The sequence below is a fragment of the Protopterus annectens genome, chromosome 12.part0 (assembly GCF_019279795.1).
Source record: "Protopterus annectens isolate FY-2018-M chromosome 12.part0, PAN1.0, whole genome shotgun sequence".
NCBI lineage: Eukaryota > Metazoa > Chordata > Ceratodontiformes > Protopteridae > Protopterus > Protopterus annectens.
Window position 1 is genome coordinate 1,140,568,433 of NC_056746.1, and position 24,904 is coordinate 1,140,593,336.

General features: G+C 42.2%; 1 protein-coding gene across 1 annotated transcript in view; it reads left to right on the forward strand.

The window, feature by feature from the left end:
- LOC122817032 (rho GTPase-activating protein 39-like) overlaps positions 1-24,904 on the forward strand; it is a 1,890,542-nt gene that overhangs the window by 962,825 nt on the left and 902,813 nt on the right. The window contains exon 3 of the mRNA XM_044090164.1: positions 2,597-3,905. Coding sequence (XP_043946099.1) covers positions 2,597-3,905 — 1,309 coding nt within the window. The remainder of the gene's footprint in view (positions 1-2,596; positions 3,906-24,904) is intronic.

The following is a 24,904-nucleotide window of genomic DNA, read 5'->3' on the forward strand; positions in this document are numbered from 1 at the left end:
CACTGTCTTAGTTTCCAAAGTCTTCGATATCATGAAGAAAGCCTTCTACCAGACCTGTCAGCAAGACAAAATAGAAAAGGCTGTCCTTTTGGTAAGGATTTGTTTTATTTCTTTAAAATCTATTTCTGTGGGAACTGTTTTGTATGAGGTATTTGTTTGATGTGGGTCTCAACTTCTGTGCAGTTATGGCCCCAGGTATCAGTCCTTTCAGTCTTTGATGAGTAGGTTGGGGGCAGGATTGTGGTTTAACACAGGTTGGTTAAGCAGCTCTTGATGGGAATCCTTCATATTTGGCCTCTTTCAAGAATTCTTTCCCCATTAGGACGTTAGGTTTATGGTTTACATGTCACTTCTGCTCCTTTAACTGGCTGGCTCAGCATACCTGAATTGTATTTCTTGGAAGACAAACTGTTAGTCATAGTGACAATTTCTGTGTCTCTGATTTAAAAATGTACGAAATTTTACTTAGTTTTCCATAACAATCAAGTGTACCTTGAGGCCAACCACCAGTCACAGTACAAAATGTTGTTAGATAAGTCACCAAACCAATCTACAAAAGCTCCCAGTCTTTTTCTGGATGTGCTCAATTGAAAAGAGTGATTTTGAAAACTCTGGGGGCACTTACTGAGTAGCACTTCTACCTCAGATAATACGTGACTGTAAGAAGTATTTTGTTTCTTTTGCCATGGACACCGATTCTGCTGTAAAGAACAGACCATTTCTAAATAACTTGTCCAGTGCATTGTCTTCTGCCATCAGCAGATGGTCATTACTTGTTAATGCAGTCAGAATTCAGTCCATTAGAGTGATTATGGCTCTGCCTGCTTCTTGTTTCTCTGTGGTGGAGTCAGTGGTCTTTTCTTCCAGTGTACACCAAGCATAATCACCTGGCCATACATTTCAGGACAAGGCTTTCCTGCAGGGCATCCACCTTTAATTTGTTTGTGTTCATTATCTTTCTGAGGGTTATAGTGCCTGACTGCTTGAGATTCTTCCCAGTTGTATATTAGATACAGATAAAATATTACAGATAAGCAGTTAGTATATCATCTGATCTTACAGACAGCCATCTGCAATTAGTGATGTATTCCTACTGTCTGTTCCATGGGTGTTTTAGTTAAATGTCCTCTGAACTTCCCCTGGAGGTTTGACTAATAACTGTATTTCAAGGTGGTGTTTAATCTTCTGGTATTGAATTACTTTTCCAGATGGTATTTGGTTAAGGAAGGTAAAGAATTGGAGGTTTGGGAAAGAATTGCATCCCTTAACCAAGGTGTGAGGATGTTTGCATGGGTTGAGGAGTGGAGTACCCCTTTCTTGGCATGGACCTTGGTGAGAATTTTTTTTTTGTCACCTTGTGACATAATTTTCACTGGCCTTGGCCTCCTGAGCTCCATGTCCATGATGGATCTACCAGCTTGTCTCCTACCCCCAGACTTAATCCTGTATTGCTGGGGCCAGTCTTGGATCCTAAGGGAATCCTAGAGACTTGTCTGTCTCTGCTACAGTCCGGGTAGGTTCTTATAGATACCCTACCCACTTTCTGCTCTGCCTCCTATGCCTGCTGATTCATCGAAGAACAACTCCCCTCTTTGAACCACACCTCCCGTAAGGAAGCGTCATCAACAAACGTCTTCCCACCCTGGACAGGCACGCCTACCCATCCCTCCCTGTTGCTGCTGCTGCATCAGTTGTCTGATCCGGTAATTGAACCTGGTTCAACTGGGCTTTAATTAGGGCTTTATTCATCTACTCCACCAGAGTGGTGACCTTGATGAAAAGTTTGAAGAGTCTTGGAAGATAGTAAGCAAAAAATTCCCTAATGCAAACTCACTGCAAGGGTCCTCTTGAAGATCAGATGATATGGTGAGCACTGCCTTCATTTGTAATTTTCCTAGGTAATCGTAAAGCTGTAAATAGTCACTCTGGGTTTATATTGACAAATAATGTTTTAATCTTAATCTATAGTACTTGTACCTACATATCTTCAAAACAAGACAAGCATCTTTGAAACCCGGTATGTGGTATACTTCAGGAGGCTTTAAGTGTACCATGTACTCTAGTATCAAAATGTAAAAATGCTAGTTACTTGAGTGCCAAGTAGTTTGTGCTTTACACAATGCATCTCATGCCCTAACTGCACCTTTACATCATGTAGTACTTAATAATGTAAAGCTGATTTGAATGCAAACATGCAAACGTCTGCTTGATTCTCTTTGAGAGTCTCTTCTGATAGTATTGTTAGGGGGACTAAAGAAAATGTGAGTTCAAGTACAACATATTTCCATTAAGAAAATGGTATGTAATGGGTACAAAAGAAACAGTCCATACTTAATAATAATAATAATAATAATAATAATAATAATAATAATAATACCTATTTGTTAACCAGGTAGGCCCACTGGACACACAGTCCTTTTTCAGGGCAACCAAGGAGCAATGTGTGGTTAAGTGACTTGCTTAAGGTAAGAAGTTAGGCTTGAGGTAATAATATAAAGTGCTCTTATTTTAAACAGTAAAATTTGGCCAGTACTTCTGTGTTTTTTCTTTTGTTACTTTTCTGTCTGTACTGATTTCTTGTATTATCTCTTTAAAGGGAAACACATATCATGTGGCAGCCTGCTCCAGGGACTAAAGCAGCCATGCTGGTTAAAGTAAACAGTGTACGAAAACCAGTCTCAGCCGCCAGCAGTGATCCTCAATTGCAGAGTAGCCTTCCTGCAACGTATCCTAATACTTTGCTTACAAAGCCAACAGGATGTGTTCAGCCACAACAGTTCACCCAAACTCTCTTAGCAGCTAAATCGGTCTCCATGTCTGCAGACACCAGCAAGTCAATGCACGTTAAAAAGACTGAAAATGGAGGCTTCTTACTGGTACTTTCCAATGGTGCAAATTACCAGTCACCTCAAAGAAGTCAGACTGGCATACCGCAGCCTCAGTCTCCAAGGTGTGGTGCTTCTCCACCTGTTTATGATGAACCATGTATAGAGTCTCCAATCTATGATGAACCACCACTTGAGATGGACATGGAGGCAGTCCATCGCAGTGAGCCATCATCTCCTCAGATGACACCAACTCACAGCTGTCAAAAGCAGTTGCAGTCTCTAAAGGTGCTACAGAATTCAGGTATTCATCAACAAGATTTCATGAAACATCGCAGAACTCCTTCAGCTACAGAGTACAGCCCTGCAGGTAGAGAGTGCATCAAGCACATGGTCAGTATTGAGCAGGTGTACAGATGGCCACATTCTCCAAATGGAACAGTTAAACCACAGACTGGACAACTATTGACAAAAGACAGTTTTAAGCAATCTCGGAAGGCCCTAGAGGCCAGTGTTCTAAAGAACATTGAGGCTCATCATAGTCGGCAAAGTAGTCTTCAGTCTCAGGAATATCCTACTGTTGTAAGTCAGCAAGACTCTGGTTACTCAACTGGCCCTTCTCCAAGTTTGAGGAAGCGGAGAGGAAGGCGACAAGTTGTAGCCAATGGAAGACCTGGTTCAGTAGGGAGCAGTAGTGAACTCAATGCATTAAATGATAAACTGATTGCAGAAATGCGGGAGTTTGTTGGCAAACCAGCCGCAAACCAGGGAAGCAAGGCATGTGTGGATATAGACATGATGCAGAATTCCAGTTCTGTCGACAGTAACAAAATCAGGCTGACATCTGAACAGCTGAAGCTGCACTATGTCCAAGTATCTCGAGATGACATTACAGCTAGCAACAGGTCTTTGTACAGACCAGTATCAACTGATATTAGGGCAGGTGACAATAATGATCAACTGATACAACAAGATGTTATAAGACAAAAAAGGACATATGAAAAAGTTGATTCTTTGGACAAGAGCACAACCAGTCAGGCAAGTTTGGCTTCCCCAGGTGTTGTGCACACATCGTCTCAGGTACAGTGGTTACAAGCTTGTGCAAATATACATTTTTTATGTGGTGTTTATTATTCACTGTTTATGCATAGGCAGCATGCAATCATGTTTTTATTATAGTGAGATAAGTTACAAATATAAACCTATAATCTAATAAGAACTGTTGGACAAGCCTAATTTGCTCTTTTGTTTTATTATGTAATCTGAACCCTTCAGAGTGATCGCTTTCTGTAATTAACTTTACATCTGTCTGTCTTGTCGCTCTTTCCTGTTTGGGTTTTGCCATTCTCCACTTGTGTTCTTCCAGGTTCCTTTATTCAAGATTCATTATTTACCATTTTTGTTTATTAAATGTCAGCTCTATTACCCATAATAGTTCTTTAGTCTCTGTAGGTTCCTTGTAAAAGTATTCTGTCCAGTGTATTCCTCCCAGGTGTGTTTACTCTCTTACTATTTTTAGTAAGACTTCTTTCTAGTTGTTTTATTGTGTTACTTCAAGTGGTGTTTAGAAGTGGACTCAGATGATTCTGAAGAGTTCTCCATGTTTGCCTTGCTATCCTTTTGAGTGCTTTCCATTTATTTCTCTTTTTGTCTCTTTCCCTAATTATGTTTTTTACTTATCTAAGTATCGCCTATTTTTTCTAACAGACTCTCATGAATCAGTGCAGAAACATTTGCTGAAATACAGGTAAGCTCCACGTGTCATTAACTGCCTGATAGTATTCATTGGCCAGTGAAAAAGACCATAAAAGTTCATCATCATAATTTTTTTCTGTATGAACTTGCATTATGACTTGCAGTCAGCTGAAACCGTCATTTCTTTGTTCATTTCCTTCACAAGTGTCACATCTGTCATTGGGTGTTTCACCTCTGTAACCAGTCGGACCAGGACTGATAGGAATTAGTTATCCCAGTAACTAAAACCTTGTTAGTACCCATATCCATTTCTCTTTAGTCGCATTAAAGTCACAGTACACCAGGAACTATCCTCTGTCTACTGAATATAATTGTTACTATTTGTGGAAATGATTTCTATTTTTTGGCTTCAGATAGCAAATCACTAGATTTCTGATAGTCTTTCAGGTCGTTTTTTTGTTTTTGTTTTTGTAAATCATTTTTCAGTCCTCAAGTATTGTTACCTAGTTAGGTTTCCTATTTAAACATCATTCTGCACTGTCTTTTCTGTTTGCTTTTTCTGTGTGTAGCATAATTTTTGTAGCTGTATCAGGATGAATAAGAACCAGGTCTACAATTTCCTCAGAAAATGTAAGTGTGATACAGAAATCCCACCCCAGGACAGCATGTTAAGTGTGTAAATGGTTTGGATTAGGAGGATTTCTGGGAAGAGCATTAAATATGAGCTACTGTCAAGCCATCCACCATGAAGAAAAGAGAATCTTATGGACCTGGAAAAACTGTGGGCTATCCCTGCTGCTGCTGCTGCTGTTGAGTCCTCTTCAAGAGTCTTCCCTTCCACCTGCAAGGATCATTTCTTTAATCAAATTAAGAGGTAACAGCATGATTCTCAAAAAACAAAATCCAGTGATGTGTCTATACCAGCCAAATCTGTTATAGCTCAGGATGAGATTTTGGTAGATCATACTCCTCCCAAATCTTATCAGTATATTGAAGGGGTAGCTCCATTGAAAAGACCCCGCCCCAGTTCTCCGTGTTGAAAGTGTGCCTTTGTTATATGGCCCCAAGCTCAATACCCCCCCCGTTTGGTCATCATCATCATCTGTCATGTACTAAAGAGCTTTGTCAGTCCAGCTGGACTGTAAAAGGATATTAGAAGTATTTTTTTGTATCCAGCAAAAGTGGTTTCAGGTATCTTCCACTGATGACGTAGAAGTCTCAGACATCTTCCCTGCTTAGCTGCTGTGATCTAGATCCTGATCTTTTCTCACTGGGGTTGTTTCACACCCCAATTCCATGGAGGTCAGTTTGCTGACCTTATATTGTCAAAATCATCAGTACTCTTAACCTTGGTGTCTTTGCTGTCAGCCTTGCTGTCAAAGTCAAGTGTTGCTGGCTTTTGCTCTTTCAAGGCTAGTGTGTATGAGAGCAGCAGGAGTTAGTATGCTGTGGCATTCCCCGGCACCATTAATTTCAGGGCTTAGTATTCCACCTGAGCAGTCAGCCTTGCAACAGTCCAGGTCAAGGCAACACACTTAGTCCAGGCTGCCAGTGGCTGCCTTGATCTTGATGGTCAGCATCAGTAAGTCAATCTTGAAGTTGGGATCGATCTTGACTTTGGTCTTGTGTCTGGCTTCGTCTAGCTTTGATTCCTCAGGACCAGCAGCCTCAACCTTGGGTTTGGAGACACTCCTGACTTCTTTGCATTAGCCACCCTTAGTAGTTATTCTTGGGTTATGTCACATGGACTTCCTTCAGCTGCTGTTTCCACCATTCTGTCCTTCCTGGCCAGTGCAGACATGTCAGGTGTGTGGGTCTTGACAGGATGTTTCATTGTGTTGGTGTCTGGTTCTCACATTTCCCCTGTTTGGCATCCTCAGCTGAGAGGCCTGAATGGTGAGGAGGGGTGCAAGAGAAAACACTTAAATCCCCCTGATGAGCCTTCTACCCAGACAAGGATGATGATCAGATAGCAGACTCTTCTTGTCTTATGTCTGATGGCCGCAGGTTTGGGGAGACATTGGGATTCATCCAGGTGAAAACTAAATGGCCCCAGAACACCCCCTCTGAGTCAGATTCCATCCTTGTGGATGCTTTCTGGTATCCCAGTTAGTCTTCCTTGGTGGTTCTGCCAGATGATGAGCTGGATTAGTTAGTTATTTGAAAAGTGTTAAAGAACCCCAGTGTGTGGCAACTACCCCAAAGAGGCCCCATAAAATCCAAGGACTATCCTGTCTGGTCACAGAACTTATTGATGAACCATACTTGGCTACTGTTAAAGAAAAAGCCCCTGAACCTAGACCAAAGCTATCCATCTCTCTAATAGAGTCACTTGCAGTGGACAGACAAGGGTAGCAAGTGTTTTGTCTTCCAGTTTCTCCTTGAGGAGACTAAACTGCATGGTGCATAATTTGAGGTTTAAAGGAGATCAGAATGATGAAACTGTACTTTGGAAGGGCTGACAGACTCTGACTTCAAAACTAAATTGCTGCCCCAGATGTCAGTCCTTGGTTCAATCACTAACCAGACAGTGCATCTTGCCCACAGTGCTGTGGGCTAGTTCAGCTAGGGTGGCAGACATGGGACTGGCTGTCTATCCCCACTTTTGGCTCCACCTTTTGGAATTTGACAAAACCAGGATGACCAGATAGATGAACACCCATTTAGTGAAACCATGCTGTCTGACCCAGCAGTGAAAACTGAGTTTATAAACAAGGGAGCACAGGCCTTGCCCAGGTGCTCCCATCTTGAGGCAGTCAGTGGTCATCTGTCACTCTACCTGTCTCTGTGGCAGGCCATCTCATGCAGCCCGTGAGTCCAAAATGCAATATTCAGAGGTTGCTTCTTTCTGGTCTGCCTCCAAACCACAGTATCTTCCTTTCCTAGACATTCTACCCTGTCAGAGAACTAACACCAAGATAGAGGCCCACATATTGCTTCTGACAAGAGACATACAAGAGGTCCCAGCAGACCAGAAAGGCCTAGAGCTTTTAGTCATAGTTCATTTTGATAGTAGAAAAGACAAACGACCTCAGGCCAGAGATTGATTTGTGCAGCCTTTATCAGCACATCATCACAAAGCCTGATGGTTACAGTGTAGCCCAGACTTCCTTGTTTATTCAAGAGAGACCAGATGCCCTCTTTGGGCCATTGGTACACATACCTGCACATCACATTTTTCAAGGAGATGCAAAAGCTGCAGGCTTATAACTGTAGGTTTGAGTTGGCATTTTCATCTCCATCACCATCCCTCCCTTTTCCCTCCCTTGAGGCATGTTGTTTAGTGCTGCACTTTATATGGCCTGGCTGATATCTAGAGAGGGTTAACCCTGAAAGATTTAGGTGTCATGCTGTCTTAGTCTGTTGGTGATAGAGATAAAACTGCAAAAACAGATCTGTCACTGTGGTATATAACCTTTTTCTGCTCATAGACAACTGCTGGCAACTTGATGGACCTGTCTTGTATCACTACCTTCATATTACATAATAATGTGAACACTGTATTTGTTAGGTTTGCATGATGTAAGAGTAATCTGACTACTTTCTTAGTACATTGTAACATCATATGTACTTTGCTTGCATGATATAGGAATGATAGTACAGATGAAATCAAATTTTCCAAAGGTACACAAAACGTTAAGAGTATGTAAATGATCCTCTGTACAAATCTAGAGCCAACGCACGTTAGTAATACAGAAGAAGAATGCACGCATTAATAAAAGCAAGCTTTAAGTGACATTTTATTTTTGCTGCAGCATTCCCACAAGGCTGGGGCCCACCAAAACAGTAATATCTAAAGGTGCATTATAAAAAAAAATAATGCTGCAGTAACTTTTTAAGTACCGTTGTCCATGTTCCTTTTTTTCCCTTATTTCTAATTAGCCCCTTTTGGTCTTCTATAGCGCAGTTCTTTAAGGACACTAGAGAGGAAGGCAAGAGCCTGGGATTTTAGCTTTTACTTGTTGGTAGAGATTATTTTGTGTGCTACTGTTGCCCACTTCCTGTTATATGGAAAGCAGAGTGCTTTGCCTTTTACTTTAAGTTAGTACAGTACAGGTTGCCTCACACTTGTTATTCTGTTGGGCTAATGTTCTTCCTCTTGAGTCACTATGCATGGTGGCTGCATTACCAGTCCTTCCTCTAATTAATGCTTCTGTGGCAGTACTCATATTTCAGAGGTAGGTACTAGGCTATTAGCCCTAGGGTCTATACAAGCCCAGCCAAAAAGGTACCTTGGCTTTTGCCACCCAAGAAAATTATTTTCCTGTGCCACTGTCGAGCAGAGCCACAGAAGTGATCCCCGGGGTGAATTTCCTATTTCCCATCCAATCGTCAAGATTTTTCTTGAAGAGTGCTAATGAGCAGCTTTGTTTGATATAGATAGGTAGTTTATTCCAGAGTATGGGAAGTCTCTGGGACAGGAATCTATCCCTCCGGCATGTTCTGTTTATTGTGGTGACAAGGTTTAGGTCCCTAGAGCGTGTAGCTCAGAGGGACTGGGATTTCTTTAAGTGGAGCATGTCCAACAGCTCTTGGTTTGACATAGCTTTGCATGTTAAGCAGAGATCACCTCTGAGTAGGCGATATGCGACGGAGTAAAGCTGGAGTTTTTTGAGATGGTCTGCGTACTGCATCTCTTTGAGGATGGTAATCTTCTTTATGAGGTATTTCTGCAGCCTTTCCAGTTGTTGTAGATGTCTTGTGAGGTACATACCAAAAGGGGCGTTGTACTCTATAATGGGTCTAATGAGTGATGAGTAGAGGGGAACAATGACCTCTTTTTTTCTGGTTGAGAAACCTTTTGTGATGAGGTGTGCCACGTAGAAGGATTTCCTGACTACTGTGGCGATGTGATTATCAAAGGAGAGACTACTGTCCACCTGTGTCCCAAGGTCTCTTATCACACTTTTGGTGTTAAGTATACTACCGCCTATGTTGTAGTTCATGGGTACAGAGTTTTTAACCAAAGGGGATACCAATGCACTTTTTGGCATTGAGCTTGAGGCCATGGCTTTGACACCAGGCATCTGTCTCAGTGAGGTCCTTTTGTAGGATGTCAACATCGTTAGGAGTTTCGATTATGGCTCCTAGTTTGCAGTCATCTGCGAACTTCGTTAGCCAAAGACCTTCTATGTTAGCCTGTACTTCAGAGAAGTAGATAACCAAACATGAGAAAACCCAGGACTGAACCCTGTGGTACTCCACTTGTCATTGGTCTGAAGTCGGATTTGGAGTCTGCTACTTTCACAGTGTGGGTTCTGTCAGTGAGCCAGTTGGCAACCCATCTTGTGACATAGGGATTTATACCTAGTTTAGTGAGTTTATCTATAATTCCAGAGTGGGGGATGGTGTCGAAAGCCTTGGCAAGATCTAGATAGGCTATGTGAACCACCTTACCCTCGTCTACGACTTTGGTGATTGCTTCAAAGAAGTCTATCAGGTTTAGGAGACATGATCTGCCTTTTACAAACCTGAACTGGGTGGGGTCCAGAGTTTGGAGATTACCAATGTCTTTGTTTATAAGTTCCATGATGATACGTTCCATGGCCTTGCAGACCAGGCTCGTCAGACTAATGGGGTGGTAGTTCCCAGTGTCTTTGGTGGCTCCCCCCTTGTGGAGTGGGATAACCGTCACTGTGCGCCATTCAGGAGGCACAAAGCCTGAGGTGAGGCTATGATTGAACATGATACTTAGGTGGGGTGCCAGTTCGTTCTGTAGTTCGTGTAGAACGCACCCTGGGATGTTATCTGGTCCCATGGATGCTGTGTTCTTGGCTTTGGAGAGTTTGGTTTTTACTTGTGTAGCCGTGATTACAGGAACTTTGCATTTGTCCGGTATAGAGATGGGCCCTTTAGGGGGTGAGAGGGGGATAAAGTTAGCACTGAACCTATCTGCCAGGATGTTGGCAATATCAGTTGCGTCTGTATATTTACTGTCATTGTGCTGTTACTCAGAGCAGATCTGAGTGTTGCCATTGAGATTCTTGACATAGCTATAGAATGCTTTGTGGCTGTCTTCAGAATCAGTGGCAATTTTGTTTTAATAACTAGCTTTGGAGGATTTTTTCAGGGATCGTAGCTTCTTACTGAGGCTGACCAGGGAGCTTCTCCACTCATGGGATTTTACTCTCTTTTGCAATAGTTTCTTCCCTCTGTTGTACAGTTTGTTTATGGCAGGGGACCACCAGATTGGCTTCCTTTTTTTGAAGGATAGTGTCTTGGTTCTGTTTGGGATAGCATGATCCATGCACTCGTGTAAGTGCTTATAAAGTGCAGTTGTGTAGGATTCCGTAGTCATAACTGTATTGTCCATCTGCATGGATGTCATGAAGTTCACCACTTCTGTCTTAAGAAGCATGAAGTTGGATTTGGAGAAATTTTTTACAGTGGTTTTCTTAATGGGGGGGTGCGGGAAGAATGTGGCTATCTAGGGTGATTAGCTTATGGTCGGATCGGACCAATGAGGCGTTGACTTCAGGTGTCGAACACCGGTCACTCATGTTGGTAATGACTAGATTTAGGATATTGTTGCCCCTGGTGGGGGTGTGGATAAGTTGATCTAGGGCATTGGAGTTTATGAATTCCAGAAAGCGTTGAGTGAAGGAGTTGGTACATGAGTAGTTTTCCCAGTTAATGGTGGGGTAGTTGAAATCGCCCATTATTAGGGTGTTTGGTTGAACCCTAATATTTTCCAGTACATCAAGAAAAGAGGAGTGGGAATCCTGGGCATGGTGGGGGATCTGTAGCAAGCTACAGTTTGGATTGCAGTTTTGCCCAGAGTTAGTTGCACTTGGATGACCTCGGATGCATTATGCTGAGCAACTAGCCTGGAGGTGTGGATACCCTTAATGAATATGGACACACCTCCGCCTTTGGTGTTCCGGTCCAGGTTACATGGCCGAAAAGTGTGGTATGAGTTATAGCCTGGTAGTGCAGGGGTGCTCTCTGGAGCCTTGAACCAGGTCTCAGTCACTGCACAGATATCGATGTTTTCCATTTTTAAGGAGTGCCTTGAGTGAGGATGGGTGTCTGGCCTTAGCTGTTCATTCCGTTCATTCCCTAACATCCTAACAAGCTGTTCCAATGCTTGGGCCTTTGTCTAGTCCCACATTATTTTAGGTATCATAAAGTGTAAAACATCAAAGTTGTGGAGTTGGCACTGTTACATTGATGTGTTTTAAATAAAGTTGTAGTACATGTTACATTTACAGCCCTCAAGACCAGTTTATTCTCATATTTCAAAACCAGGTGAACCTAAAAATAGTCAGGGATCCTTAACATCCAATCTTTTTCTGATCCAGCTGTTGGGTTATAGCTGCTTTTTGGATCTGATTCTAAAACTCCTAGCCTCATGCTACTTTCTGAATTTGTCCCACATACAGTCTTCCTAGGCTATTCTCTCCCCAGATCATGTTTTCCACCATTCTGATTGGACACAGAATGATTCACAGCAGTAGCAAAGTGCTCATTTTCCATTTGTTTGATGTTTCTGCTTATTTTAACATTGCTTGTGCCAGTTAAGCTCCTTTGAGAATATTGTACTAGCCTGGCTTTCTAATTTTTCTTTATCTTCTTTTTCTGTTCAGACGTTGCCCTACTCTTTACAAAATGGTGTGTATATACATATACATATATTATATAAGAAAACCAAAGAGTAAAAAAAAAACGCACAGACGTACCATTCAGTAAAACTGAAAGAGACCCAACCATTCTAAAATCTTTACTGCATAATATCCTAAACATCCTGCAGTGAAGGCTCATGGGATATATCCCTTAAGCACATGCCAGTGTTTCAACTACATGGCTTCTGAATGCCCATGACATTTTACTTTTTAAGTCTTTATGAGAACATTCAGGCTAAAATGACCAAACACTATTAGCTGTAGACATGGTATGTTTTGGCCTTCTGACGTCATCAGTACAGCGTAAGTGAATTGTTTGGCTATACTTTAGAAACATGGAGCTGAAAACCAAATATAGTGCAAATGTGTCTGTATATATATAAATAAACAAAAATAACATTTAAAATTAAAAGTTACGCTTAGATACTTGGTTACAGTTAGTTGATGTGGTGTTTTTTTTTTTCTCTTGTGGTAAAGTTGTTGGACATGTTTAAGCAAGACATGCAAGAGAAGAGCTTTCATAATTTTTTTAGATGTGGCCACAAAATTCCTCCCCAGAATGCACATGATCCTTGGTTGTGTGCCTGTACTTGGACCTTCTTTCAGCAGACTGTATCATCTCTAAGGCCTTTGGGCTTGGATCCTTTTCTGAGTGTCATAGGTTCATAGGTTCATAGGTTCATACTAGGCTATCTGCCCTAGGGCATTTATAAGCCTAGCCAGAGTGTGTTTGGCTTTCGCCACCCATTTTAAATTAATTTTGCTATGCCTTTTTTTGAGGTTAGTATACTGTGCCTCTGTCTAACAGTGACACAGAAGTGATAGCCGGGGTAAACCTACGATCTCTCATCCACTCATCAAGATTCCTCTTGAAGAGAGTCAATGTGGGACTCTGCCTAACCTGAACTGGGATTTTATTCCAGAGTGAAGGGAGCCTCTGGGTTATGAATCTGTCCCTCCAGCATGTACTGTTTATTTCATTGCTGAGGTTCAAGTCTCTCGAGCGCGTAGCTCGATGGGATTTGGATTTTCTGAGGTGCAGCATGTCCATTAATTCCGGGTTGGACATGGCTTTATACGTCAGGCACAGATCGCCTCTGAGCAGGCGGTATGCCACTGAGTAGAGCTGGAGTTTCTTTAACCGGGCAGCATATGGCATCTGTTTGAGCCCTTTGATCCTCTTGGTGAGATACTTTTGGGGTCTTTCCAGTTGCTGCAGGTGTCTGGTAAGGTACATCCCAAAAGGGGCATTGTACTCAATTATGGGCCTGATGAGGGATGAGTAAAGAGGCACGATGACCTCCCTGATCTAGATGTGAATCCCTTCATGATTAGGTGGGCTATATAAAATGTTTTTCTAACCACTTTGGCCACGTGGTTGTCAAATGAGAGATTGCTATCAACTTGGGTCCCCAGGTCCCTAATGACTTCTTCTGTACTTAATGGATTACCACCTATGTGGTAATTTGTGGGCACTTTGTTTTTGCCAAAGGGATGACTATACACTTTTGGCATTTAGCTTGAGGCCATGGCTCTGGCACCAGTTGTCTGTTTCTATGAGGCCCTTTTGGAGGATGCTTGTGTCGGCTGGAGAGTTGATTATGGCGCCCAGTTTGCAGTCATCTGCGAACTTGGTCAGCCACAGTCCTTCCGTGTTGGCCTGTACCCGAGAAATATATACCGAACAAGAGAGGTCCCAGGACTGAGCCTTGTGGGACGCCACTTGTAACTGGTTTGGAGTCTGACATGGCTCCAGCAATTCTAACCATGTGGGTTCTGTCCTTGAGCCAGTTTGCAACCCATCTAGTGATATAGGGGTTTATATTTAAGCTGGTGAGCTTATCTATAATGCCCGAGTGGGGTATTGTATCGAAGGCTTTTGCGAGGTCCAGGTAGGCTGTGTGGACCACCTTCCCTCGTCAATGGCCTTGGTGACTGTTTCAAAGAAATCGACCAGGTTTAAGAGGCAGGATCTGCCCTTAACAAAGCCAAACTGGGTAGGATCCAGTGTCTGTAAGTCCCCAATATCTTTATTTATGAGGTCCATGATGATCCTTTCCATAGCTTTGCAGACCAAGCTAGTCAGGCTTATGGGGCGATAGTTTCCAGGATCCGTTGAGGCACCACCTTTGTGGAGAGGGACCACTGTTGCTGTCGCCACTCTTTGGGTACATATCCTGTAGTAAGGCTAAGATTGAACAGTAGTTTTATGTTTGGGTTTAGCTCTTCTTGGAGTTCATGTAGGACGCAGCCGGGACACCATATGGTCCCATTGATGCTGTGTTTTTGCTTTGGAGAGGGCGGCTCTTACCTGAGCATCTGAGATGTCAGGGGCAGCACTCTGTTGGGATAGATATTTGCCCTTTTGGTGGGGAGAGGGGAGAAGTTTGCACTGAACCTGTCAGCTAGGATGTTGGCAATGTCTGTGGGCTCGGTGTATTTTTTGTCATTTTGGACTAATTCTGAGCATATCTGGGAATTCCCACCCAGGTTCCTAACATAACTAAAGAAAGCCTTGTGATTATCCTTAGTGTCCTGTGCAATTTTTCTCTCGAAGCTGGCCTTAGACGATTTTATGAGTGCCCGTAGTTTTTTGCTAATACTGATCAGAGATGCCTTCCTTTTTGGGATTTTGCTCTATCATGTAGTAGCTTCCTCCTTCTATTGTATAGTTTGTTTATGGCTGGGGTCCACCAGACAGGACGTCTGCCTTTGGAGGAATGGGTCTTGGTTTTATTTGGGATTGCATGATCCATGCATTCCTGAAGGTGTTCATAGAATGCGTTTATAAAGGATTCTGCGGTCTGGGCAGTATTTTCCACAGGCCCGGGGGCTTTGAAGGATTTCGCCTCGGTTTTGAGGCGTGTGAAATTTGCTTTAGAGAAGTTTTTCACTGTGGTTTTCTGGGCAGGGGTTGGGGTCGGGATGTGAATATCCAGTGAGATTAGTTTATGGTCTGATCTTACCAGTGAGGGATACACTTCTGGTCTGGAGCATAGTGTCCCCATGTTGGTGATGATCAGGTCCAGTATGTTTTCCCCTCTTGTGGGAGTGGTAACAAGTTGTTCCATAGCATTTGAGTTTATAAATTCTAGGAACCTTTGGGCTAGGGTGTTGGAGCTAGAGTAATGCTCCCAGTCTATGTTTGGGTAGTTGAAGTCGCCCAATATAATGGTGTTTGGAGAGACCTTCATATTTTCCAGTATTCTCAGGAAGGCCAAGTGGGGTTCCTGTGTTTGGGAGGGTGGTCTGTAGCAGGCTATAAACTGGAAGGCAGTTTTACCCACAGTTAGTTGCACATGGATAGTCTCTGATGCTTCGTGCTGTGCCACCAACCTGGAGGTGTGGGTATCTTTGACGAATATTGATACTCCCCTCCTTTTGTGGTTCGGTCCAAGTTTTGGGGCCGAAAAGCATGGTATGAGGTATAACCTGGTAGTGCTGGGGTGCTCTCGGGAGCCTTGAACCAGGTTTCTGTTACTGCACAGATATCGATGTTCTCCATGCTAAGGAGAGTTTCGAGTGCGTGCATCTTGAGGTTTAGACTTCTGGCGTTGAGTAGCATTACTCTTAGTTTCTTATCCCTTGTGATACCTATGAAGGTGGGTTTGTCTTTTGAGCCTTGCCTAAAAAAGGCACTATGGGGGTAGCAAGAGCCTTTGCCAATATTCGAAAGCCCTGGGATGACAGGTGCAAGCCGTCCCTAGCGAAGTATCGTGGCTTGTCGAGCATGTCATCCCAGGCTGACAGGCATTGGATCCCCTTTGAATGACACCAACACTTAAGCCAATTGTTGAAATTGATCATCTTGTCTTCATATTCTGGCATTATTCTTGGTGAGGGTAAGATGCTACTCAAGGTCAGGGTCATACCGGCCTGGGCTACATGCTCAGAGAGCTCCTCTGTCTCTTTTCATGTAGTCCAGGGAGGTACGTCTCAGGTCATTCACACCAGCATGGACAATGACTGAGTCATATTTGTACTTGCCTTGGAGTGACCTGAGTGCTTGTGTTATGTGGCGGATCCTAGCGCCCGACAGGCAGCTCACTGTGACCTTCTCCTTGTTCAGCCTGGTGAGCGGGACGTCAGTGTGCCTGACGATAGAGTCACCTATTACAAGTGTATCAGGTGTGTTGTTTAGCCTTAAGGGCTGTGACTGTTCGCACACTGGCTTTGTGAGCTATGTGTTGCACGTGTTTTGTTTTGGGGTAGCGGTTGCTTGGGTGTCTGCTTTGGAGGTCTCTGCTGCTTAGGCAGATTTTTATTTAGAGTCTCCAGTATGTTTTTGTGTGTTTATGTGTTTGGTTTGTTGTCGTGGTAGGTCTATGTGAGACTGGAATTGTAGTGAGTGTGGTTTCCTTCTCCTCCTGACTGGTTACGCCAGTACTGAGTTGAGAGAGCTTAGCCTCCAGTTTGGCTATATGGTTGCATCTCTCACATGTGTTGGAATTTGTTGGGAGGAGGAGAGGGTTGTCTGTGTACATGAGGCAGTTGTAACATTGCCTCAAGATTCCCAGATTCACCAGCTGGACCGGAGAGGAGATTGACAACTGACCTTTGGACATGCTAGAATAGTATTGGGAATTCCTTTATAATTGAAAAAAGGGCCAATGGGGAACAAGGTACTCAAGGGGAGTTTGTGAGGGTGTAGTGCTTTTAATTTTATAGAGCTGACTTATATAATTGCTTTAGTGAGCAAGTGCCAGGTAACTTAAATGCAATGTGCTACAGGTAACTTAAATGCAAAAACGACAAACAGTAAGTTTCTTTCAAGTGAAACAAGGAAATAAGTACAGTAAGCAATGCAGATATCACTAGGGATCCACAGAAGTGCTAAAAGGCCACGTTTTAGGTGGAATTAGCATTTTAGGGAAATAAACAAACAACAAGCATACAAATAAAGCTAGATTCAGCAGGCCTGGATCTAGTCTATGCTACAGAAAACAAGGTGTACCAATTTCAGTAAGAAACAGTTAGAATATGCAGGCACTATAAGCCTCTAACCAGAAATTCCCTGCTCAGAAGGGCAGAGTCCAGCCTCTCCTCCCACAAGAGTGCAGTCCGCAATCCTTCTTAACGTAAAATAACTGGCCTGAAGCCCAAGTTCTTAAACCAGAACTAATACACTTTTAGAATAACGGACACTGAGCTCTCAATCAGCAGTTCCCAACTTAGAAGGATGTAAGCTACCTGTCCTGTCACCACAGTGCAGGCCACAAACCTTCCTAATGTAAAACAACTGGTCTGAAGCCCAAGTGCTTAATCCAAAAGACTTAGAAATGATAGCTACACTTTAATCAAGTTACTACCAGCAGTAATAAATACAACTGAATACTTTAAAGAATGCCTGGATTAGTGCTCAAGTTATACAAACAAAGCTAGATTCAGCAGGCCTGGATCTAGTCTATGCTACAGCAAACTAGGTGTACCAGTTTCAGTAAGAAGCAGTTCAAATATGCAGGCACTATAAGCTTTAACCAGAAATTCCCAGCTCAGAAGGACAGAGTCCAGCCTCTCCTCCCACAAGAGTGCAGAACACGAACCCTCTTAATGTAAAATAACTGGCTTCAAGCCCAAGTGCTTAAACCAGAATTAATACACTTTTAGAATAACAAACACTGAGCCCTCAATCAGCAGTTCCCAACTTAGAAGGATGTAAGCTACCTGTTCTGCCACTACAGTGCAGACCACAAACCTTCCTAATGTAAAACTGGTCTGAAGCCCAGGTGCTTAAACTATAAGGCTTACAATGAGTTACACCAAGCAGTAATAAATACAATTGAGTACTTTTAAGATGACGCAAAAGCAAAATAAAGTAGGAAAAAACACAAATACAGTAAAAGCAGATACATTTTTTTTTGGAAAGAGAGAAAGGAGTAGCAGAAACTAAGCTGATTGGCCTTCTCAAATGCTCTCCCTGTACTGGGTAGAATGAGGTAATGACACTAGACTGGGAGGAGGGTCCCAGATCAAATTTACACTAGAGGCGGGCAACTGCAAAGCCACCAACTATAAAAACACTATACCAACAGGGAGGGAGGGGGGGGGGGAACAAACAGCAGAAATGTTACTCACAGCTGAAAAGCAGCAGTGAGCCTTTAAATGAAAGTTTTAAACAGCTAAAGGAGCCACTAGAAAAAAAGAGTTTAACTGCAACAAGTTATCATAAACAAACAACCCAACAGATGCTTAATAAGAGTGGACAATTTCCAGTTAATACCTCACACACAGTGAAACTAGCTAGAAAAATACACAGTACACAAAGTGCTATAAACAACAAAGAAATAAAGAACAAAATAAACAAAAAACAGGATACTTAATGTTATATATTGTAGCTCCGAGTTTGCTGAGTGTCCTTCCTTCGATCAGCTCACTGTAAAATGGCTGAACACTCACAACTGAGCTTCTTAGGTAACAGAAAGTTGAAACCAGAGACAGCTTTTAAGAAAGAAATCTCAAAAGAACCAATGAGGTGCTTAGTCTAAGCTGTAGTCCAGGAGACCTCAGTCAGCCAATGACCTCAAACAATTCTCTCTCACTGAAATGCCTGATGGCTTTGGCTAAAACAAGATGTCCCTGAATTATGTGCTCAGACACACAGCCTCCACAAACACTAGGCCCAAATACAAGCCTGAATATGGAAATGCTACAAATATCCCCACTACTTAGAACAAACTGCAGAAATGTTACTCACAGCTGAAAAGCAGCAGTGAGCCTTTAAATGAAAATTTTAAACAGCTAAAGGAGCCACTAGAAAAAAGAGTCTAACTGCAACAAGTTATCATAAACAAACAACCCAACAGATGCTTAATAAGAGTGGACAATTTCCAGTTAATACCTCACACACAGTGAAACTAGCTAGAAAAATACACAGTACACAAAGTGCTATAAACAACAAAGAAGTAAAGAACAAAATAAACAAAAACAGGATACTTAATGTTATATATTGTAGCTCCGAGTTTGCTGAGTGTCCTTCCTTCGATCAGCTCACTGTAAAATGGCCGAACACTCACAACTGAGCTTCTTAGGTAACAGAAAGTTGAAACCTGAGACAGCTTTTAAGAAAGAAATCTCAAAAGAACCAATGAGGTGCTTAGTCTAAGCTGTAGTCCAGGAGACCTCAGTCAGCCAATGACCTCAAACAATTCTGTCTCACTGAAATGCCTGATGGCTTTGGTTAAAACAAGATGTCCCTGAATTATGTGCTCAGACACACAGCCTCCACAAACACTAGGCCCAAATACAAGCCTGAATATGGAAATGCTACAAATATCCCCACTACTTAGAACAAACTGCAGAAATGTTACTCACAGCTGAAAAGCAGCAGTGAGCCTTTAAATGAAAGTTTTAAACAGCTAAAGGAGCCACTAGAAAAAAGAGTTTAACTGCAACAAGTTATCATAAACAACCCAACAGATGCTTAATAAGAGTGGACAATTTCCAGTTAATACCTCACACACAGTGAAACTAGCTAGAAAAAATACACAGTACACAAAGTGCTATAAACAACAAAGAAATAAAGAACAAAATAAACAAAAAACAGGATACTTAATGTTATATATTGTAGCTCCGAGTTTGCTGAGTGTCCTTCCTTCGATCAGCTCACTGTAAAAAAATAATAAATTGATTGTTAAGTATCTTTTTCTTCTGATCCAGCCACAGACAGGCCAACAAAAAAGGACAAGAAAGAAGAGAATTCAGCCAGAGAGCAGGAGCCAGAGAAATTAAAGTCAGATGACTTGTCTCTCTCCTGCACCTAAGGCGCAAAGAGTGGATCTACAAACATGGCTACCTCAGGTTAGAGAAGTTGCTTTAGAACCAAAAATTTCTGACAAGTGCCCAAAACCATGTATTAACAGACATTCTTCTGAAACGGAGCTAGCTTGATTTTTAGAGAGACCTCCTCACCATCCTCCTTAAGATCTGTCATGTTCTTCAGAATATTAGTAATGTTGACTGGGAAGGTATGATGAGAGCCGTTATCAAGACTAGAATTGAATTAGGTGTCATCTCATTCCCTTCTGTGTCCAGGGTGGATCGAGTTGCCCCTTCTTCCCCTTTTTTAGCTCCTTCCCAGTCCATGTTCTAGGTCCAGTGATCTCAGCTGAGTCACCCTTTGGAGTCTTGTGTGCTCAGATCCAATCAGAACTTATCCCTCAGACTCCTTACCAACGTACCCAACTGTCCAGTTCCCTCAACAGTAAGACTTTGACCTCAAGTCAGTCTCAGAGCTGAGTGCTGAATGGTGAGTCTTCATCACAGTCCTCGTTGCCATCCCAGTTGGTACCAATCTCTGTGCCAGAAACCTTGGACTTCAAAGCTTCTGTGCCAGTCTCTTCCTGAGATCCAGCCAAGTCATGAGGATTGGAATTGCCTTTCTCGTTGCATCTCACATCAACTTTGGTTAGTGTAGATGCCATACTGAGGAGGCTAACCCTGGTGCTTGCTGATACTGTATTGGAATTTGAGGTAGTGGAGAGTGGATTACTTCTCATTTTAGAACTTTAGCACAGCCCCCAGTGATGCTGGCTTCACCCTAAGACACCATGGAGCTTTGTCTAAGCTGATTTATCAACCTTAACATGGGCAGAGCAGAGACAATAACCTCATACAACCAGTACAAGCTAATTCAGAATCCTCTGAGAAATCACCCCCCCCCCCAAAGTATTTAAAAAAAAGAGGATATGCAAGAGGAGGCACATTTTATTTTTTATTTTTATTTTTATTTTACATTTGTTAACCGGGCTAGTCTAACTGGATATATTTCCATTTTCAGTAGAGGCCCGGGGAGAAAAGCTCCAGTGAAACAAAATAAAAATTGAAATTAAACATTTAAAAATTAAAAAACATTTAAAAATTCAAAAATAATTAAAAAACAGTTAAAAATTAAAAATCAATATTAATACATAATAAATGAATGGATTTAAATAGAAGATTATTCAAAAAGCAGGAAGTAATTAGAATACAATAAATTACAGCAGTATTACTAGAGTAATGTAGGTATTTACAATAGTACAGGTGACAATATGTATAGGATAATTCAATATGCAGTGAGATACATGTAGACTATCAGTATATTAACAGGATAGAGATTTTCAGAGCGTTAAGCAGGATAGATTACATCAGTATGTTGAATTCTGTAAACCAGTTACAGTCCTATCGCAAAGAATGTGAAATAGGTAGAGGTTCAAGAGAAGAAATATTTGTAGTGAAGGAGAAGATTAATCAGGGTTGCTACAGGGGCATAGCCAGTTTGTGTTGAGGTGTATTTTGAGGTTTTGTTTAAAGAGAGGCAGTGAAGAAATTAAAGTTAGGTCATTAGGCAGTAAGTTCCAGTTTTTTCCCACAGAGTTGGAAAACAGAGAAACTCCAGCCATGTTGTAAGACATGCTTATGCTAGCAAGAAGTTTGCTGGAAGAGCGAAGAGAATTTAGATTTTTGTATGGGATTATGAGATTGGAAAGTATAAGGGTGCTGTTAGGTTTATAAAATATCTTGTGGGCAATGGTGAGTTGGGAGAGTTTCAATTGGTTTTGAAATTCAAGCCAGCCTAGCTGCGTTAGATTCAGACAATGGTGAGTTCTAAAAGGATTTCCGGAGGCAAATCTGGCAATGTTATTATAGGAATTAGCTAGTTTGATGAGATTATTTTTCTTTAGATTAGTATATATTGGTCAGGCATACAGAAGAGTTGAAATTAAATGGGAGTGTGCAATCTTAGTTCTGGCTATTGGTGTTGGGAAAGGTTTAATTGTATGTAAGGAGCCTATTTTTCTGTTGACAGTTTTGATGGTGTTATTTATGTGGCTGTCAAATGTAAGGTTATTGTCAATAGTAATTCCTAGCAATTTAGTGGTAGAATCGGGGAATATACTTGTGCCATTATTGGAGATGACAGAGAATTCTATGGGGGAGGATTTGCTGGTGGGTGTGAAGAGAAGGAGTTTAGTTTTTTTGGCATTGAGCAGGAGGCAACGTTTAGTGAACCATGTTTCAACTATGTTGAAAACATTCTGAGTAAGAGAATGTAGATCAGTTGGGGAGTTTGCTGAGCATATTAGTGTAGAATCATCTGCATATTGAATGCAGGTGGCTTGTGGAATGGCTACATGGAGGTCGTTGATAAACAGTGAGAAAAGAAGTGGACCTAGAATAGAGCCCTGAGGGACACCGAGTGTGACAGGCAGAAGGGATGATATATTATTTTCCCAAAGAACTGCCTGTTGCCTATTGGTAAGGTAGGACTTGAACCATTGAATTGCCAGGCAGTCAAGGGAAAGGGATTCAAGAATGTTGATAAGAAGGGTATGGTTTCGCTCCTTTATGGAATCTCTTACTTCAGGCAATGACTTGGAGGATTGAGAGGGTTCCCTGCAGTCAACCCCAGAGATGGCTTCATTTGGTGAAATTCTAAAATTAATGAGACAAAGGCTGTCCCAGCCCACAGATCCACCCTCTCAGAATGAGGAAATGTTATTTGAGGCATATCAGTCTACACACACTACTTCTTGGGTGCTTCTTCATCCAGTCATTTCATTAATTTGGCGGCCAGGAGGGCATGGCTGGAGCCCAATACTTCAGATTCTGTCCCCAGAAAACCAGTTACGATTCTTCTCCAACCTAAGGATAGGCAGCAGTGGTCCAAAGGCCATCTGCTGGACTCTCTAAATGTAGAAGCACCCAAAAGGAAAACGATTTCAGATAAAATAGTGGCGTTCCATCCAACCTATACGGGATCATGGGTGATGGATAAGATAGAGAAATGTGCTTATGCTTTAGGCCAGCTTTGCCTTAAGGGTGTTGAGTTACGTTATGCACATCAATCACTTCCAAAGAGATTTGGCAGACCAGGCCTTAGTCTGTTTGAGGAACAGATTAACGCAAACAGTTAGAGACCATGATTGGGCTGTGTTGAATATCTCCAGTTTTCTCATGTGATTAATGTACAGCACAACCAATCTGGTGGCTAAGGCTGCACATTTAGCCATCACTGTGAGACATGTAGGCCTGGCTTTACGGCATGTTTTATAAATGCCCCTTATGATGGATCTTCCCTTTTTGACTGACTGTTAAAGAGAAGTTATTGTGGCATGAGCAGGAGTCAAATTTGAGACCCCTGAACAATCTTTCAACAGAAATCAGAAGGGGTCTCCATCGCTGTGGTTTAAAAAGTCCCAAGGTCAGCCCATTAGCTCCTCATCAGACAGGGATGGCCATAGCAGAGGTGGCCCCAGTAATGGACACAGACACTATGGACGAATGTAGAATCCAGGGTTTTGTAAGCCATTTGTGGGCAAACAGAATCGGTATCCCTGAAAGATTGTCTGGCTTCTCCCCTCTGGAGGCAGTCAGGGACCGAATCTGTCTGTCTCTTTCTCTCTACTGTTCTTTGTGAAATGTCATCAGCCAGGATGATAAGAGAGATAGTGTCTAGAGGTTATACCATACCTTTTTCCTTTTCTCCACCTTGCCAGATTTTGCCACTTCTGGATGCCTCACCCCTCCAACAAAAAGCACCTCCAAGGGAGATGGTGTCCTCCTTAGAAAAAAGATTAATCCAAGAGGTCACACTAGACTGTAGAGTGTCTGATGTTTATTTAAGATTCTTGCTTATGACCAAGGAAAGCAAGTACCTCAGGCCAATTTTAGATCTTAGTGGCCTTAACACTTGCATCAGAATGACTCCTTTCAGAATACTCATCCTGCTGTGGATTTTCCCATGTCTAAAGGTGAATGATTGAATCTGCTCGATAGATGTCCAGAATGCCTGCCTTCCTATAGAGATAGCCAGGCCTTCAGGAGGTTTCTACTGTTCTAGCTGGGAACCAAATGCTACCATTTCAGAGCTCTCATCTTTGGTTTCATCACACTCCACTAGGTGCTCACTGGGTGCATGGCAGCAGTCATAGTGTATCTGCAACTCATGGGAATCAGAGTGTTCTGATATCTGGACAGTTGGTTCCTTTCAGCTACAACAAGAGAATCTCTCCTTGGGTAGCTTTGTAAACTAAAAATAACCCAAAGTGGTTTTAGCACAAGCCTTAATCTTCATTGGATGCCATATGGATATCATTTCATGTGTAGTCAGCCTGCCTTTGGAAATTTAAATTTGCAGGGCAACTATCCATTGCCTTCTAAATCAGTAGTACCCCTCACTTCTTCTAGTTCTTCAGTTGTTTTTGTTTGTTGGCTTCCCATGCATGTCAACAAATGTGCATTTTGCAGTAGCTACTAAAAGTTCAATGGTATCAGGTTTTGGACTACCCTTCAACTCTGATATACATGGCAAACTTATTGAAGACCCATTAAAAATGGCAAATCTCTTCTTCCACAGTATCAGAGAGGAGATATTTTATTCTGCCCCCTCCATTGCCAAAAGTAACCATAGACACCTCCACAATGGGGTGGGGGGAGGCATTTCCAGGGGATGATTCATGAAATGTAGAATCACATGAGATGAAAGTCATCCTTTTAGTGTTGCAGAAATTCAAGGATCATCTTCCTCCAACAGTGATTTCTATTCAGACTGTGACAGTATGATAGTAATTTGGTATCTCACCAAGCAGGGAGGAACCAAACCTATCCCCTTTGTCAAGAAGCCATGAGGTTTACCAATGGGCAATTGATTCTTACTGCTTTCTCATAGCAATGCGCTTTATGAGAAAGACTTAGCTGTCTTGCCATCAGGCTCAGCAGAACAATACTGATGTCTCACAAGCGGTCTTTCTGTCAGTCAATCACTGTAAGCTGGAGTCAGCCTTG